The 20358-nt window shown below is 36.4% G+C and overlaps 1 protein-coding gene across 2 annotated transcripts in view; it reads left to right on the top strand.

Annotated features, from left to right (window-relative positions):
* The window catches only part of STK3 (serine/threonine kinase 3), a 126015-nt gene that overhangs the window by 92008 nt on the left and 13649 nt on the right, over positions 1–20358 (top strand). Inside the window, exon 11 of one of the 2 annotated variants that reach the window (XM_085053281.1) lies at positions 1612–1743. The exons of the other annotated variant lie outside the window; for it this stretch is intronic. Coding sequence (XP_084909407.1) covers positions 1612–1680 — 69 coding nt within the window. The 3' untranslated portion in view covers positions 1681–1743. Of the gene's footprint in view, positions 1–1611; positions 1744–20358 lie in introns of those variants that run through there. 2 annotated transcript variants of the gene reach the window in all.

Raw genomic sequence — 20358 nt, 5'->3', positions numbered from 1 at the left:
TTGCTTTGTGGTCTTTTGTTGTTGGTTGGTTATTATTACACGAATCTATTTATATTGGCAATAAAGTGAATTTGCCCCATGTCAAGTATGTTTTGCCTATGATGGTAAATGGTAAGCAATCTTCCTGTCTTTATCTTGAGACATGAGCTTTCTCATCCTATTTTCTCCCCCCATCCTGATAAAAAAGGGGAGGGAATGAGCAGCTGGGTGGGCATTTGGCTGTTAGCAAGACTTCACCCACCTCACCTGCTTAGACTCATTTCAGCAATCTTCTATAGCTAGCTAGAAGTTAATCTCTGCCATAAGGGTAAGTTTTCATGATCTGTATCAGCTCTTCTCTATCTTTTCCTGATACAGCACTTCTGTCATGCAGTCACAGCTCAGTAACTAAGAAGTGCCATTGCAGATGCTCGCTTTATTGGAAAGAGTGCCAGGTCTGGTTCCCCCTCAGTGATCTAAAGCACAAATACCATCTGTCCTACAGTTAGGATCACTTCAGTGAGTTTCTGCATAACTGCTCACACATGCCACATACAGAGAATCAGTCTAGCTGCTTTTTCATTTCTTTTTTTGGGACTGTCCTCAAATTGCCCCATGACACACGTACAGAAGTACTGCTTCCAGATTTCTACTCATTAAAGTTGTCAGCTTTCTCTGGAACTTCTCAGAAGAAGACCTTGTCTGCAGTACAAGGGCTACAGGGTGGCCTGAATGGGTTTCTTGGCTGTTTACTGGAGTGACTCACTGTCCTCAGAATTGTGATCATCAGAGCTGGCTCAGAGCCTTCTTGGTTTTTTGCAACAGCTAGGTGATTGGCAAGTAGGTACACTCGTGAATGTCTTGGTCTTAGAGCTGGTGATGTTCAACCACAAGGAAGTTGTGGTTGAAGCAATTGTTCCTGCTTGACCCATCTCACCATGTTCTCCAACGTGGTAATTGAGTATTAAAAAGAATCTAAGCCTCTGTATGTCAAGAATGCAAAGAACATACCAGGACAATAATTTCTGTGAACAAAAGAGGAGGCATGAGATCTTTATGCTCTGCAGAAAAGGTGATCATATGTGGAATTGATATCTCTAGTATCACTCATATTAACTAAACCTCATAATTCTGGGTAGTGGGAACTGGAGAGTTTTGAGTGAATGGGCTTCAGAAAGGTACTCAAGCCAGTTTTGTGGGACTTGAGGTGGTTAAATGGGCCTAAGTTTCCTGATAATGAAGAAGAAATTTTTTATTAGGTGAATAAATATTTTTGGTCTTGGCCTGGTTTATCCACAGGGTCCCATTTGGATACCTCTTTAATCCACTAGTCATGGTCATCTTACTTGTCTTTTTCTTGCAACTTTATTTAAAGATTTACAAAACATTCCAAGTTGGAAGGGACCCACAGGGTTCATCGAGTCCAGCTCTTAAGTGAATGGCCATATCAAACTTGCAACCTTGGCATTATTAGCACCATGCTCTAACCAACTGCGCTGATTTCAAGGTTGATTATTACTCATCCTTAGAAAGTTATGATATTCAAAAGATCTAAGTTATCCCTAGCTTCATGAGGGCAGTTTTTATTCTACAGTCTCATCTCCATGATAATAGTTAAATTTGGGTTTTCAGGCTTACAGTCATGGGAATTTCATTGCCTGGTGCCTTAAGTGTTACTCCAGATTGTGGAAAGTCTCCTGATCCTGCAGTGATCCTCTGAGAACATCCATATCAGAAAGTGTTCAGAAGTTCACTATATGTACATATAGAACCAAGAGAACCAGTGGGTGGTGGCCAGCTTTGTACTCATCCTCTGTGTTTTGAGGGAGGAGGTCTCCTTCCCCTAATCAAAATAATTTTTTGAAAACAAAAATAGCAGTTGTTCTTTAGGAGTACACCTTGTTCCTGGAACTGAGATCATTGTATTCTTCAGCAAAATTTCCCAACAGGAAAATTTATAATAGGAGTTTTCTAGCGGATCTAATGAACCAGTGTTTTATTGAGACTTTAATGTTACCTTTACATCCCCTTATGGATCATCTCTGTAAGATCATGGCTACATGTTCACTTCTTCAATTTTTTAATTCTTTGATTGAAAATAATATTTTGCAGTGATTGCCATGTGTTTAGGAAAATACATCTTGAGTCATATTGGCTTTCTTTATGTTGGAAAAAACTGTGTAAGTTTGCATTTTATATGGTTCCTGCAGAGCAAATCAAGCCAGGAAATCACCCTGCCTGTGTTCATAGCAAAGTAACACACATCTGAGACATCAGAATTTATTTTGTTTTTCATGTGGACAAGAAGGTTTAGGAAGATTGTTCAGCTTTTCAAACAGATGGCAAAAATGTCTATGTGCATGATGATTTCCCCACGAAGGAGATAGTGTGGTAGAATGCTGGGTCAGGATCTACTGCAAGAGGGCTGGAGGTGTGATTCATGTGTATATGCAGGAGCACAAGTGTGCTTTGAGTTGTGAGAAGTGTGTCCATCCCTGGGACTTGCAGATTTGTCCCTATAAGCTCCATATGTGCTTTTTGTAAGCATAGTACCATCACTGTGGGCTTCTGTGCATGATGCAGCTCAAGTAGTTAAGTCACTTTTAGGCATTCCTTAAGGTTTTACATATCAGTCAAAACCATCGGGTTCAGCTTGTAATAGAACTTCTTCAAGAAATTGCATTTATGTGTATCTTCCTAACTCCATATGAAGAAGTCCCATTAAAAGTTATTGGGTATTCTGGATGTGAGGAACCAAGGATGCACAATTACCAGTTGGTAGCTCACATATGCAACCTCCACAGCATGGCCTAGAGTGCATATGCCTATGAGTATTTCAAAGACCAAAAAATCCCAGTCTTTTTAGGGTTGTGCACAGAGCACCACATTTCAAAGATGTTCTGGTTACTGCTAAGTAGCTTTTTTTAGGTGGTACTGTATATTATTATTTATTAAAAAAAAAAAGCCCTTTGGGAATTAAGCAGTGAATTCAGGAAGGATACTTCTGCATTTGTCCACTAATTAAATAAAGTAAGAAGAACTAAGAGAGAAGAAAATGTAAATTCAAAAGAAACTTTGACTTGAGGAATTCTATATGTAGATGTGTGGTTCTCTGCATAGCAACCACTCAGTTAAGTTTTGGGGTTGTTAATTTCACACACTATTGCAAGAAAATGAAAATAATAAAACCACCATGAGACTGCAAGTCTTATGGTAACATTGGAAACTGTAATGCTTGTTCTCTTGTACTGCCAGGTTTATGGTTTTGATTTCCTATCTGGGCATTTAGAAGAACTAGGATTTCTGTTCAGTAGTAAGGCATTCTGGGACAAAAATGAAAGGAGAACCTTCAGCAGCAATCAGAATTAGAGGAAAGCTTGGGCTGCAGTAATTCTCCATGGCAATATAATCTAATTGTAACCATATTAGAGAAGCAGAGTGAGGAGGTAAATAGTTGGTGTAATATATTGAGTTACACTTTTGCATCTTAATATGACTATAGAAGACATTCACATTCTCTTATTTCAGCAGCTATTGGTATTTTGGTTAAAACTAAAATTCTTTGGATAGCCATACAGTATGAAAAAAGAAAGAAAGAATAGAAAGAAGATGGCTCCTCAAATTGGGTAGAAGGTGTTTGGAGTTGTTTTTGAGAGGCTTCTTTGTTTCTGTTGGAATAGGTGTCAAATCCCAGTCACCTGATAACTCTGTAAGTAAAATACTGAGTCAAAACTTGTTTTACACTTTCCTGTGTTGTAAGAGTAATGAGAGCATTTGCAGCCCTTGTTTTAAATGTTTTTTTCTTGCTTTTTAATTGTTTCCACTTGCTAGTATACTAGTATATTTTGTCTCTTCATTCTACCTTTTCATTCACTGGAAATGGTAAGCACAACACTGTGTGGTACCAGTTAATGAATGAATGGTTAGATCAAATTATTTGTATTAAATTAATATATGTCAACTGTGACTTACCACCTTTTTTGGTATGAACTCTGAAGATGTGTAAACTTAATTCTAATATAAGATTTTCTAGTCAGTAATTTGTACCTATCAACTACTTTAGCTTTCTTATGTCTGCAGGGTTTATCTCTGGCTTTGCCTCTCTGAGAATACCTAAGGACACTCTTTGAATCTCTCATCCCTCTTCTTTGCAAGTACCAGGTTTCTACCCCTAACTCAACAGAGCATTAAGTTGGCTTGCCTATGTTATTTGGGTTATAATTTACAAATTGTGTCTATAGTAACACTTCTTTAGTTGAGTCTATTGTCAGTTAAGTGGAAAAATCTGCAGAGTCTCAAGAGGAGTTTGCATCTGCCACCAAATTATGGGTAGGCATGGTTAACTGGAAAACACCTGCATTTGAGGAAAAGTTGCTTCTGTTGCAAATTTGTGGGCAGAAAAAATTTTTCCAAAGACAGGTACCTCAATACACTACTGCTTGAGGATCATTCATTTCTGACTTTATGTATTTGGAGTTTTCCAAAACAGTTTAGAAATACTGACTCTTTAAATTGTTGGAGAAGAATTGTGCAAGTTATTTTCCTTCTTCAAATTGAAAGCAGAAAGGTCTGAAAATATTCTGAGTACATGGTTTTCTTGCAAAGAATATAAAAGGTGACCTATGTAGACTAACATGATTTTTTGTGGTCTTTCAAAATTTTTATTTCAGATAAACTTAAATTTCACTTTCCCTTTACCTTCTAATGAGACATAACATGAAGAAAACATTATGCAAAAAACCATACAAGTCTACTGGTAATATCCAATACAATATCCAAAATGAGAACAATGCTTTATTCTTACAGTGGTTTTTGAGCTTCTTATACTTGGGATGAGTTCACATGGTGATTCGAATTTGAATACATGTAGGAGGTTGTCCTAAAGTAAATTAGCAACTAAATATTGATTCCACTAGTTTCTTTCCTTATGGTTTGCTCTACTGTTTTTATTTAGTAAGGTAGTTCTCATCCAAACTGTTATTAATCTGAAAAATGAGAGATTAAAATTACTTACTAAATGATCTTTATGGTATTCCTACTAAACTAGATGTGCTGCCAAATGCTTTTTCCAGATTAGCTCAACATATCTGAATTGAAGGTACTTCCATTACTTTCCTTGGGGAGCTGTGTCACAGTTTTATAGATCTGACAGTGAAACAATATTTTTTTAATCTTCAGTTTAAAATTTTATGATGTTATGCCTAGTTAAAGTTCTTGGAACAATCTTGAACAATTCTTACTCCTCCAAGAAGGAATAACTTACTCAAGTTACATACATTCTTAAATCTTCCCTTACTTGTCTGCCTTAGGGAGAATATTGCACAACTAACACTATATAGATATATATATATATATATGAGTGTTTAAATACCCACCCCAGAAATTATTATGAAGATTTGGCATTCATGTCTACTTTGAAGATCTCTGAAGCATAACCAAGTTGTCAGTAGCAGTCAAGAATAGGATCAGTTCCCCCATGTGTTGATTCTGCACTTGCATCATGAGCATTCGCAGGTGAGACTGGCTGGTTCTCCAGGAATAGGACATCTGTCATCAGAACACTAATTTTAAGTTGTGACAAGTCATCCCTGGTTCTGGAACCATAGCACAGGAAACCCTTGTAAAAACCCTTGTAAATGCCTTGACAGCAGCCAGGGGAGATTAGTTGGGGTGTGTGTCATCTTCTCAAAGGAGCTACTTTCTCTCCCTACAGTTGAACAGACTCTAGACAGACTGAGAAAAAAGTTTTTTGAGCTGAAACTTTCTTTTGGGATACAAAGACAAAATACTGTCATGAAAAACCAACCAAACAAAAGCCCTCTGTTGTTTCATGTGTAAGCTGTTTTAAGATACAGTGTAAATAAATTATTGGTCTCACAGAAGGAAGAGGCTAGCCACAGGCAGACAGCAAGGAATTTATCCTCAGGGGTGCTGCCAGGATTATTAAAATAGTTGTGTATTGTAGACAGCAGAGATGGACCCATTATCTTCAGTCTCAGCGTATCATTCATGTAATTCAGTGGTTTGTAGAAAGGCTTTTGTATAGTGGATGGTTTTCTCCTTGGACTATATTGTGATGTCTTATGCCTGGTGTTGAGGGCTTCACAGAAGAGAGTGTCTGCTATATGGATGAATTTGCACTCACTTTTAAGATTGTGTTCTTATTTTCACTGTAGATTTGCTTTTCTTGCAGTATTTTTGACAACTCTTCTTGTTCTCTCATTTGAACTCCAATATAATTAACTATGTCCTTTGAACAATTCAGAGGCTAAATAAGTTCTGGTTTTTTGGATCAGATTTAATTGAACAAAAATATTATTTCAATTTGCTTGTATTATGCTTATGAAATGGTAGGTTTTATTTTTATTTTATTTTGCTCTCTAGGGAAATAATCTTCACAAAAAATGATCATAGTTTTCAATTTGCAGTTAAGCTGTATTTTAAGTATTTGTGCCCATTAATTTCAGAGTTTTTGAGAACTCAGCTATAGAGTATTTTGCCCTGAATTTTTCCAGATTACCTTTTTAACTGTTGATGCAGATTTTATTCCTCTGTGCTAATGTAACATGCCTATTTTTCTCCAGGTTGTTTATGTCAGTAGCATTGTTTGATGGACTGGATTATTTTCATTTCGAAGTAGCATAGCCATGCTAGATCTGAAGAGAATGAAATACTGTTTGGACCTATGACACATTATTTTCGAATTGTATTAGTGAGTGCCACGTTTGTGCTTTTGGCATAGTCTATTTTGTGAAAACGGGATTTTCTGGTAGAGCTAAAGCAATGTAATTGCACTGGCAGAGACCTTTTGGTTGAGAGAGCACAGTGAGAAGAATTCAGATCTGAGTATTTATTTAAGGACTTCCTTAATTACAGTCTTGTAATGGAAAAAAATTCATAAATGCTGTTATCAGGAGAATGGTGACAAAGAAATAGAAAGTGAGTGATTTCACAATGAGTTCATAACAGAGCTGGAATAAGATGCAGGAGTCCTGCCATCAGGTCTCATGTGAAATGTAAATTCTGCTCACTCCCATATATCTCATCTTCATTTTCTAATGATGTACTGCTTTGTGACAAGTCTCATTTAGATCATATCCCCTCCTGGGCAGTTTGGAATGTGTCTATGTCAGGCAACAGAGTCTTGGTTTGGATGCTATTGCAATTTAGTTAAATAATTAGTGATATATATAATTATTTAATCACAATCAATTGCATAGATAATTTATGTTGTAAAGTATTTTTTTACTATTTCATTTATTTTAATATATTTATTGTGTTCTGTCTGTGAGGTATTAAAAGTTTAGGATGCTCTTCTCCTTTAGACAATCAACATTATTCTTTGTTTGCTAGTCAAGTAAATTAACTGATGGATGTTTGCCAGCATTCATGGCAACCCTGAATATATCTGCTTATCTATATGGGATACTTCCGTAGGAATTTGTTGAATCTATTAATTGGTGAATAACTTTTTCTTTCAACAAGCATTACCTACTCATAACTAATTTACATGCAAAACACTAACTTTCTTGTCATCTGTGTTCAAAGCATTGGTTGTGTCAGCAGTGACAGTAATCTGTTCCTATGCTGAAACATTGTCAAAATCTAATAACCAACTTCTCTACCCTTGTGTGCTGGAGTATTCTGTTTTGGAAGTGTGCCTGGTCAGCAGTGTGGAACATAAATCAATATTCTGTGAGTACATTTTGAATGCCAGCTGTTTATGAAATAGCCAGTAGTTTGGTAGATCTTGTTAAGCATGCTCAAATTCTAATTCTTGTATTCCTTAACACTGTTGTTGGCATCATTTACCTCAAAAGCACTTCACATTTGCTGTTCTGACAGGCTGAGGTGGGAAGCGCTAGGTCTTTAATAATAACCTATATAAAATGATACATGATCTGGTTATATTACAGGAATTTTAGGCCTTATTGAACTTTGTGTAGGCATTACATTCTTTTGACTTTAAATCCCAGATACCTTAATAAATATGTTTCTTAGCATTACTTGGTCACAAGCAGGAGTAAAAAACTTTATCAGATGTGTGAAGACCATTATTACATTGAAACATTTTTCTAAAACCAATCTGTCACTGAAACTCTTCAACAAAACTGAAGAAGGAATTTAAGCAAATATTCAATTTCAAGCAGATAACTAACCACATTGCAGCAATAGAAACCTAATGTGTTTAATAACGTTTCTGGTATTAGAACCCTTTGTTACTTCTTTTGCAGCATGTCAGCATGGCTATAGCTTCGTGTTCCCTTTGTTTGTAATTGCAATACTCATACAAAATCACTAAAAAAAGTTCCTTCAGCTTCCCCGGCTGCTGCTTGTCAGATCTAGATGTGATATAGTCTAACACATTAGACGTATCAATAGCGCGAACTTGATGTTTACCTGTAGAACTGTTTATAGCTTTATTGAAATATAAGAGGGATTTGCATTAATAATGAGGAAAGCCATAAAGGGTGTGTACAGATGTGTCCTAATGCAATAAGTCTGTTGCTCTAAAGGCATATGATCACATTTGGAAAATCGCTATTGCATGTCTTGGCAGTTCGTTAAAAACTGAAAACCTAAAGTTAACCATTATTTTGATAGACTAAGTTCAAGGTCACCCTTCATTTAAATTATGTTTTGTTTTCTGTAATTAGACCATGCCAGGTGTATTAAGTATGTAATTAAAACCACAAGGTTTGACTAATTCAGAGTAAATGAGAATGAAATACAAGGTCATTATTCGTCTCTAGTGAGACTCCAGAAGAACAGCACACATGGAACTATTTATAAAACATTTTGCATGGTCAAAAATTGCTTTAGGTTGCTGTCCATGGCTTTTAAATTAAACTGATCACAGATTTTTAGTAAAGTACCTGTAGCATAGAAATATGTTCCCATGCCTAGTGTTGAGTTTGAATGGAAATAAAATATATATATATATAATATATAATTCTATGGCATAGATTAAAAAAGAAGAAAAAATGTAGTAAGAGAGCCTGTGAGGCAGTCTGTTATTAGGGTGAGCTTCCACTGACAGCCATGGTACTGAGCAACTGGTTCAAAGCATCAGAAGTAATACCTGAAAGGGAACAGACTTCTTTTGAACTAGAGTAGAATTTCTTGCTCTGAAAATACTTAGTGTATTATGGTGATGGCAAATTTCCTCCACTGTACACAGTAATCAAACCTTAATGGAGTCAGAATTCATGATGATATTTGTTGCTTCAGCACCTCTGACCACCTATGAGGTGCCTGTGGTTCTCCCAGTATGGGGCTGGAGTGCATTGTAAACTATGGACCTGACCAGTCCAGGGCAGAGTCCATGGACCTTAGTTTAATCAGGGAGGCTTCCATGGTCTTCCCTCTCCCAAGGTTTTTTTTCATAGCAGGTATACTGTTGGGAAGAGATGAAACAGAGTAAAGTATGCTGCTTTGATTTCCTATATGCAAGTGAAATCCCTTCCATTTTGTCTTACAAAAATTAAAATAGTCCTAAGCTTCAGGGGTACAGAATATTTAGGCTGTACTTACAAAAGTGGTGTTTGGCTCTTGGGGATATTGTGGGGGACTATGGGTAGTTTAGCTTCTTTGTGTTGTTTTCTTTTGGGGACTGTTTTGTTGTTGTTGTTTTGGTTTGGTTATTTGGGGAGTATTTTTTTTCCTGGTGTTGTTTCATGTTGTTTGGTTGTGTTTCGTTTTAGTGGTTCTTTTTTTTAAAGAAAATTAGGTTCATGGTATAAATACCATTTTTTGGAATACCGTAAATTTATCACACTGAGTTCAGGTGAAACAAGGAATATCTATGCTTTGGTATTTTGAATATGACTATGCAGTTGAAATTAAAAGAACTAGGTTGTTTGTTACATATTTTCTTTACACTACCGTGTACTTGGAAATGCTTTTCAATGAGAGGATCGATATCTTCACTTTGTTTAAAAGTGACCAGGAATTGAAGAGAGGTGTCTTAGAAGAGTAGCCAGCCATGTACAAATGCAGTCACCAGAAGCAAGTTGTTGAGCTTCATGCTCATGCCATGTTTCCTGGGGGAGGAAATTCAAAGTGCTTACACAGAATAGCTGGACAATTCCTTTTGTAGGACCAGAATTTCAGCAAGCCTGGAAACTGTGGCAAATAACTCAGCATGAGGGGAAAAGTCTTAATCTTCTGTTTATATCCCATTATCTTTTCTAGAACGTAGGCTTGTTAAATTCCCAGATGAGAAAGGAGTACCATGGTGTTGCTGGGCTGGTTTAGTTGTAGCTGTGGGAATGTGATAATGTTTGGCATTACTTTCATGTCAGATTGCTGCTTATTTTTCTAAAGATATCCTTGTTTCTTTCCATGGATTTGCATTCTCCATGCTTACAGCTACATAAGTAATCCTGATTTCTATTGTCTGTATTTTTATTCCTTAATCTTATTTTCTACTGTAAATGAGTTCATTATTTTTGTAGTTCGTCCTGACAGCCTTGGATCCACAAAATATTCATTTCTTGGAACCTGCTGCCAAACAATTGCACTGCTTTCTTATTACATGATAATCCTTCAGTTAATTTGGAAAAGAAAGCAAGTGGTGTAAGCTGTAAGTTGTAAAGTCTCTCCCAAAAAGCAAGCAAAGGTGCTGGCATGCTGCATGGCGCTGCTGTGATGAGAGCACATGCAGGAGCTGCTGTGGTGGATGATACCTGCAAGCAGGAGGTGATGCTCACACCCACCCTGCACGTGTCCATCCTGTACAGACTCTTGTGTGCTGCCATCCAACAGGGCACTGGAAGAACAGCTCTACATGCAGGGTCTGGAACTGGGAATATGCAGTCCTTTTTGCAAATGTGGATGTTGGTGTCAGAGCCATGGGAATCCCCTATTCCCAAACCATGACTTGTGGAATGAAGACTAGAGTTTTTCAGCTAAAAATCAAAATGAGTGCCTGATGAATGAAACTACTTTTATAACAGTCTTTTATAATCAGTATTTTATAACACTGCTTATAAAATATTAAAAAACACCTCAAAGCAAATAAACAAAAAAAATAAAGAAAAACACACACCACCATCCCCTCCCCCCCCCAAAAAAAAACCCAAACCCAAGTATCTATCATCTATCAGTCTGGAATGCAGTGTTCCTGAGAATACATAAACACATAGCATAAATCATAATGTAAGTAAGATCTGGTTTGTCTCCTGTTATCAACAATACAAGTTTCTTCAACTGAGAAAAGGTGAAAGATTAAAATAAGACACACTCCATTTCTGAAGTTAAATGAAAGCATGTTTGTGCTTGATGTAATGGGAAATAGCTTGAAGGATATTTTATTCATGAGGGGAAAAAAAAGGGTATTTTAAAGCTTCCAAGAACTTTGTATGCAGGTGGTTATCAATTGAGTAAGTGTCAGGTACTTAAGTGAAAGCTGCCTGCCTTATCCTTATTGGGTGCTTTAGGAATAGTTCTATTTTATTGTCTGATTATGCCATCAGACTTCATGCTTTTGCCTTATACTCATCTGAGCACATGGTACCTAGTGCCAAACAGTTCATGATCACAGCTAACATTTTGTGAAATTTAAGTAGAATTGTTGTGTTTGATGCATCCATGAACATGGAATATCTTTTTTTAGGTATGAGGAATGTCTTGCATGCTTGATGTATTGTTTGAATTTTTATCCTTGCTGTGGTGGTTACTATTGACTGTTTGCTACATTTGTACATAAAAAAAAGCATGTATTGATTTTTGAGGATAAAAGTACAGAGTAAAAATGATGCTTTTTATTACTTCTGTTCATAGCAGCCATGTCTACTTATAAAGCAGGCAAGAGATAAGATTTTGCTGTAAACACAGCAAGACACTGTATTAGTTTAGGGAGATGTATAGGAGACATGTCAGGAGTTTGGTAAATGTCTTCAAATTGGTTTTGGTAAGTGTCAGGCTCGTGCTGACACTGGTGCTTTAGGAAGTTCTTACCTATAGGAATAATTAATGGAGAGTTTTCTGACTCTGCTCTGTACCAAAATTTCAATTCTATTTCTTCCTTCTAGAGTAGTTATACTTCACATTTAAAGTATAGAAGGGCTTCTACTTTTAGTCTGTGGGAGGCTTATGTTACGAAGTGATATCCTACTTTTAGAATATATAAATTTAAATGTTTAACTGAGCCACGTTCAGTCAGAGTTTTGTCACTAACAGTAGCTGTGTAAGACTTGTTCGAATTTTGAAATTTTCAAAGCAGTCACCTGAAATTAGGTCAATCCTTTAAATTAGCACATATATTATGAGGATGTGATACAGGGAATGGAAATACAATTAGGCTGCACGTCAAACTTTGCTTTTGGAAAAGCCATCTGCCTTACAGGATAAGTACTGTGATAACTCCTTGCATGGTCCTGACCATATGCTGCACTGGATGACAGTGAGTGAAAACCTCCCTTTCCCCACTGCCTTTGGCTTCCAGTTCAAGTTAGGAATAATCAGTCATAGCCTGTCATTTTAGTAACACCTTTTGACCTCAGTGTTGCATGTTGGATAACATGAAGTAAAACTGGATGAGGTGGTGTAGTCCTCATCACTGAAGTGTGAATTACTTCAGGGGTAAGGTAGTTTTTTCTTGCAACATTGTAGAATCTCAGTATTTGGAGAGTTTTAGTAGGCTGTGTGGTAACTTACTTTACAATACCTGCAGATTTCTTTTCCCCTGTTTTTTATATTCATTAGGTCCACAGATGCCTTTAAATTCACTGGACAGAGAATTTATTAGTAAACATACACTTTCTGGTGAAATATTTCGTAATGAAACTGAATGTTACTTAAGCTTTTATTTCAATTAGTTGTGCTGTTTTTAACAGCAAAATAGTCAAAATCTATGGCAAAAAATAAAATAGTAATTGCCTCACTGAAACAGTTTAATTAAAATATTTTTGTTGAAGCATTAAGATTGTTGTAACATTTTCATCAGTGCTATCAGAACAGTTGTGGACTCTGCTATTTGTATACTGCTTTTAAATTTATTGTGGTTTTGATAAAGCAATGCTTTTGCATATTGGTGAGAAGATGTGATGCCAGATTGCTGAAGGCTTTTGTGGAAGATTTTGAATGCTTCCAGGTTAAACCAGGGCTGCCCGAGCAGTTAGTTGAACCGGTCAGAACCTCAGTAGTAACACTGAAGCAACATAAAGCTTCAAATAGCTGACACTTGGAACTTTTTCTCCAAAGATGATAGTTCTTCCTCTTAAGGGTGTGAGGGCTTTTTAGAAATACAATTGATAAGTTAGATTGTGCTTTAAAATTCATTGTTATTTAACTTCAGCACTTGAATATGTCCCAGTCTACATCCACAATTGGTCCTAATTCACATTCTTTTTATACATGTGAGATGATCAAATTTATATAGAGAATAAATTAATATGGCACTAGATTCTTATTCTATTGTAACAAGGAAGAACTTTAAGAAAATAAGAAACTATTGCAATAGGTTATATGGTAAGATGACATTATAAAAAGTATTTCAAAAGCATTTATTGTGTAGTTCACTGATAATGACTGATGATTGTAACATAACATTTACTATAGGCATTTGGTGTTTAAAAAATACTGTGAAGTAAGAAAAACATTCACAATTGCATTTTCTAAGTCTACAAGAAATAACTGGTACAAAAGCTTTGCTTGTTGGTATTACATTTTCACTTAACAGCTTGTTGGGTTTTCAGACACACTGCTATTTCTTGGTATAGGTGTTGGTATTGTTATATTGCTGTCAAATATGCCATGAATCCTAAAATGTGCTGAGGACAGACTATCTCTGTGTTTCTTCTAAAGCGCTATGAATACCAGAAAGAGAAAAGCTGCTGGGTGGTTAACCCCAGCCCTGCAGAATCCCCCACTCTTGTATTTAAATTGCTTGTTTACAGTTTTGCACACAGACTGAATTTGAAGAAACTACTAATCCTGTTCCAGAGCTTTGGGGGAAATACTTTATATGATTTAGAAGTTGTACTGTATAAAATCAATTTTATTCACTTTGTCATAAAAGCACATTCATCTTTCATAGATTTTTGTGATCTTCCCCCCAACCTATGTTCAAAATGGGATACGTAGTCTTACTATGTGCTTTCTGCTACCATTTAATCATACTGGTGCTTCAAATTTTTAATCACTCTGTATAGAGATTATTTTTGTGCAATCTAGCTGTATATTATTTTTCATCTGTTTCTTGGGGAAATGAGACTTACGTTATTGTGCCGTTTATCCTGATAGATTTGGAGTCATATTGTCCAGATTTGGCAAAGGTGGAGGTTTCAAAGGAAGTTAATTTGCTCCAAATTTCAGTACTACCACTACTAATTTGCCTCTTGAGAAGAGGGATCCAGATTGACACCTATGCTAAAGGATGGTTTGTAGCCTGAAAAACCCATAGTCTTCTGTTGTCTTTGCCGTGCTGAAAGGTTGATTGTGGCCTCAGTAGGTTGGAGCCAGGGACAGATGGGTGGCATACTGCGGGCTTATACAGGAGATGGGAACTATGAAAAGATTGAGACATGGCAAAAGGGGCAAAAAATAATTCTCTTATTTCCATTTATCAGTCATAGCCAGAGAGCTGAGTCAATTTGTCATGCTCAAAAAATGTCCAACACCCTCTTGTCCTCCCCTCTCTCACAGTTCATCCTACTGTTTGCAGAATTTGTAGATCTCATGCCAGGAAGTGGTCAGGAGCCTGAGGGTTTCACACAGCAGGACTGGCCCTTTTGGCTACCTCCTGTCATTAGATCAGATTTGGTGTAGAATGAAGCTTTTTCTTTAGTTTCTGTCCTTTTTATGCTACTCCCAATATTCTAGTCTTTCATTAAGTTGCATCTCACCTGAACATTTCACGCAACAATTCCCTTCTTTATATAATGGTTTCCATATGTCTCCTGTATAAAATCTAAATATACCATCTTTGAGCTCCATTTTAATCCCATCTGCTATTCTTGTCCTTCTTTGAAGCAAGAGAGATGTGGTAAGAAAGTGGTTTTCCTTCATTATGCTCTCAATACAAGGCAGTGGACAACTTCCAAAATGGAGTTTCACTAGAGAGAGGTTTGATTTTGACTTTGTTAATTCTTTAATCAAAGAGCTGTAAACGTATTATTTCTTCTACTGTACAGAAAACTTTGCATTTGACTGGTCTGTATGTTGACTCTAGTTGTGAAGCAGAGATATCTGTGTAACGTTCTTATTTTAGGAGAAATAAATGCATTAAAGATGTTTTGCTCATAGGTAGGAATGTCATATTATCCAGCCTGTATGACTTTCATGTTAAACAAAATTCATGCTCCAGGATGTTTTCTCTGAAAGGTCGTTGGAAAGGTGAGGAGCAGAGATGAAATGATATCATCTCATGTTTACATTCATTATACAGTGCAGTAGTGGGTTGACCTACAGGAAAATAGATCGTACATTTGAATTCCTTCGTAACTTCCTAAGTCAATTGTTAGTTCCTTCTGCTGGAGGGAATTTTAGCAAACCATGTAAAACTGGCAGCAATTTAGCTATTATTGTATTCAGGTTTTGAGGGCTTTTCACTATTTATATCATACAACACTGCAGCAGTATTGTTATAAGCGAGAGATTAAAAAAAAACCCAAAGCAAACAAGTTTCTGTCATAATCTGTGCTGAGGTTTTTTTAATGTGCTTTAGTTTTCTTAAAGGTTTCAACTAATCTGCATGTGATCTCTGTTGGAGAACACTGGCACTATGCGGTACAACTACATTTTTCTTTTCCCTGCACTAACTGCCCTTTTCTATTTCTTCACCTTTTCATAATTCTATCCATAAGCTTTTCTGTGCCTGAAATTTTTCTTAAGGCTAGAACTGACACAACTTGTTCTATTCTTATCTGTTTCTATGGCGTTTCATCCTTTATTGCTTGGTATTTTCTTAGACAATTTTCTATGGTTGTTATGGCAACATTAAATAACAAATTTGTCAGCTTTCAAATTTATTGCTTTCAAAATGTTGCATGATGTTGTTGAGGAAGAGGTGAAATATTTTCAGCATAATTAAACAAATTACTGTAATTAATTAATTTACCTTGTAGTTTTGCAATGTTGCCGCTTCTAGGGAAGTTATTGTGCACTGTGATTCTAGTTAGGGAAGTATAAATAGAATACATTTGTTGAAACAGGAGAAATTGATAAATGACTGAAAATACTCCTTTGCTATTGTTATTCTAATGGCCAGGACCTGGTAAATGTGACTGGCATTCTATCAACATTATCACCAACAAGATTAGTAGGCATTTAGTTCATAATTACTAGGATTCCCTGTGCAATACAGACCATCATATGGCATAAATGCAAACTCCCAGAATGCAAGATATTTGGAGATATTAATATCTTATTCTGTTGATTTTTGACATTTCTCTGAAATTGTATTTAAATTAGTAAGAGATACTGATGGACGAAAGGAATGTGGTTTGAGATTGAAATGCGTGAGGACTGCAAGAATCTAAAACCTCTGTGAATGAGAGTATAAAGTCAGAATCAGTAATGAAAATGGAAGCAAAGTTACTTATTTTACAAAATTAACAGATGGACCAGTTCCACAAATTTTTTTGTATGTACCATGGTAATGTTGCTACTTTAAAGTACCTCTTCCTGTGTTTTGGATTTTAAAGTATTGTGAAGTCATTATTTGCATTTTGTGCCTTTTAATAGAGCCTTTTGCTGAATTTGACATTCACTGTAACAAAATAATTATTTTTTAAATTTTTTTCTCTAATGTGCTTGGTTTTACAGCATTATTGTTGTAGTTTATATAGTGTTTGTAATTTTAACTTTGTGCACATAGGTGTGTGTGTGTGTGAGACGAAGTAGGAATATTGTAATGAAAACCTTACCTTTTCAGTGATGTCACAAAACCCAACAAGACATTGCCTTCTTCCTGTCTATAAAGTTCATAAATTACTAATGTAACTTCTGTGGTGACAGGATGTTGGGACATCTAGACTTGGATTGCACTCTGATTTCAGACCATAAGAATGCAAGTCTCCAGCTGTGTCAGCACTAGAGCAAGTATCAAAGACATTAAGCAGAAAAAGAAGTATAATTTTTCCTCCATCCAAACCTGAGCTGGCAGTTTGTTTCTTCAAGGAAAAGAGAATTGGCTAGTGGGTCCACTACTCTATATGTGGGGTAGTTCAACAGGCAGTTTGTTTTCAAAACTGGCAGCTTTTCAGAAGATGTTGACTTAATGCCAAAAGTGACTTCTCTGTCACCAATAGAATCTAGTGAGAAAATAATTTGATTCCAAACGAGAATACATCTTTCTTTTGGGTGACAAGGGGGATGATAGTAGTACTGGGGATTCTTTAAATAATTACATTTTTTAGGTTCTTAGGATTTGTTGCTGAATGTAAATGCCAGGTTAATGCCATCTGATGTAGTGTTGTTTTCTGCTTGTGACAGGATGTAGAAGTTACAAAGATACTCCTGATTCCTTCCCTCCCCATTCTCGTATCCTTCTGCCACATAAAGTGAATTTCTTTTTCATCAGTTCAAGAATGCATGCTGTATATTTTCATGTCTTTCTGAGAGTATCTTTTCTTTGACAGTAAAAAATCCTAGTGCACACATCCAGACATGTGCAATAATTGGATCAAGAAATAATGCATGTGCATTGTTAAATTAATATTTGAAGTCCAGGACAGATATGCAATCTTTGACACTAAACCTATATTTCCCCGCGTCTGTTTAAGCTATGCATATCCATCAGATCTGTTGGTGATGAGGGAGGTATTCACACACTCTCTAATCTTACAAACCGAACAATGACACTTAATACATGACCAGTTCTATAAATGTGTACTTTGTCCCTCTTCAGTATTGTATCTTTGAGTGCAGGATACCATTCAAGCTGAGGAATAGATGTTCTGTAAGCAGAAACCCCAGTGATATACTCTAAATAAATTGTGAGGGCATTTAATAACCTCAGTGTTTGTGTTTTCATCTTTACTTTGAAAAGGCACTGCTATGAAGATGGTCAAAGCTACTGAACTGCTTTTACAAGGCACTGTGAATTGAAATATTTTTTTCTTTGGCTTTTAATTATTTCTGAAAGTGCAGTTGTGAACTGTGTAGCAGATGACTGCATTGAGTGTGGATTTTATTTGAGTACCGACACCTTGCATTGGAGAAATGCATTTGTCTCACTCACATTTTCCTTCTGCTTGTTATGTTATCTAGGAGTGTGTGGGATGGGAGTTCGTGTTATTTCCTGCCCGGGTAGTTAGGATTGGAAATAATATAGGTGTGGCCTTTGGTTCTACTTCAGTTTCCAAATTTGAACACAAAATCAATTTTAAAACCTGGATTAAATTCCCAACAGTTTTTCTCTAGAGGGATTTAGACTCGAAGTTACAGACACTTGAAGATTACCAATGTTCTGCACTTGAACATTGAACTTTACCAGTGTTCAAGTGCAGTGTATGTAACCTTGTCACTGTTGATATACTATGCAATGGATAAGATTTTATAATTATTTTCTTTTTCTTTATGGATTTTTAAGTCTAGGAAACTGAACCCTTAATTGAACTCTAGATAATCACTTAAGAGATGGATTGGCAAACCAGCAGGGAGGCCAGAAAGATTCTGCTGAGACTTCGTTCACAGCATAAGGGTTTGCAGTGCTTGTACCATTTCTGAGTTGTAGGCTATGTAATTGTCATCATTTACTCCAGAGGAGCAGAAAGGGAATAGTGAGCACTCTAAATCTGAACGGGCATTAATGAACTGCATTGGCACAGAAGCTTGTACAGTACCTGTTTGCACTGAGTAGTGAGTCAAAACTGTATCTGCAGATTATGATCTGAAAAACCGAATTAAATAAACCAGTGTTGCTCTGTTCTCTGTGAGAAAGCAAACAGATAAATACTGTAGACCTTTCTAAGAGATAATTCTGTGAAGGTAAGAAAGAACTATGCTAATTGCTGGCTTGATTGCACTAATGTTTGAGTCATAGACAAAATGTTTGATAATAGAATATTTCTTTGGCACATGATTTTGGCAGTTCTGGACTCAGTAAGTGAATGTGCCACTGAATCATTGAATCTTACTCCATAAATAAATGTAGTTTCTAAACTCATACAGAGTGAGCATGACACTTTTCAGAAGGTGGACTGTGTTTTAGAGACTAGAATTAGATTATGGTTAAGTGTACTGTTCAGTATCTAGATTCCCTGGATTTCTTGTTAAGATGTGTGGTCTATTCTGTTTAATTTAGTGTTGCTTTTAGCTATATGTTGGTACATGGAATTGTTGTTTAATGTTTTTTGACATGACAGATTATCTGTGATTATCTTGTTCTGTTTTTTCAGGGTATTTTTTAGTATATTATTTGTAGTGAGAGTGGTCTACTACATTGTAAAAGAAGAGATGTATATTATTTAAAATCTGCTAGCTAAGTAGTGTTACTTATAGATTATCCCTTTCGGTATTTGTTCACTTACTTTAGATTTCATTTAGTCTGGATTAAAAGCAAACCAGTAGCTGCTCACCAAATTTAGTCCATCATACAGTGGATTTCATCAGGTTCATTAAATCTTGTTTGATAGTGTTTATTTATGATGTGTTTTCCAAATGTGGGGCTGGTGCATTTTGACAAAAGAAAAACTAAGTCCACTTTAATGAAGCAGCTGAAACTCTGCAGTATCTGATTGGTATGATTTATAGATAGGACTTCTATAGAAGGCAGCATTAGGAAGAGTTATAAACTACCATTTTGGTGTAAAAAAAATCTTTAAAAACCTGCTCAGTTCTTGAACACAACAAAAAAGCTTCCTAAACAATTTTAATCAGTTTTCATAACACTAAAACTTTCATCAGCAAATGAAATCTCCAGCCCCCATGGCTGGCAAGCTGCTGAATGCCATGGAGGAGTGGAAAAGTACCCTTCCCCTTCTGGGGATGCCGTGGGCTGTCATGCTGCTATTGGGTGCCCAAATCGTTTAGAAAAAGTGTGAACCACATCAAACTAAACAGTAGTCAAGCAGTTCTGGCAGGGGGAAAAAGGATTTCCATAAAACGTTTGAGAAACGAATAGAGAATTTTTGAGGAACTGTGGACTGAGATGCATTCTTTAAAAGCCAAAAGTGCTTCTCCTCAGACCTTTAAAGTTGTACAGAAAAGAAAATTTGGTGCTGTCTGGCAAAGATGCTGGTCACTTCGGCCTGGGGGATTGATTCTCCCCTCCCAGTTCACCCCAGGTCAGTCCCTATGTGCAGCATCCGTGAGCTGTGTGTTGGTGCTTAAACGAGCTCAAGTGTGCTTGGCTGTCATCCTTCCCCAGTCCCTCTCCCAAGGTAGTGGGTAACCTCCAGGCCTTCCTGGGGCAAAGTTCTCTTCTTCTCC

Source organism: Lichenostomus cassidix, chromosome 2 (genome assembly GCF_008360975.1).
Source record: "Lichenostomus cassidix isolate B80296 chromosome 2, HeHo_3.0, whole genome shotgun sequence".
Classification (NCBI taxonomy): Eukaryota; Metazoa; Chordata; class Aves; order Passeriformes; family Meliphagidae; genus Lichenostomus; species Lichenostomus cassidix.
This window is presented reverse-complemented; position numbering and strand designations above follow the sequence as displayed.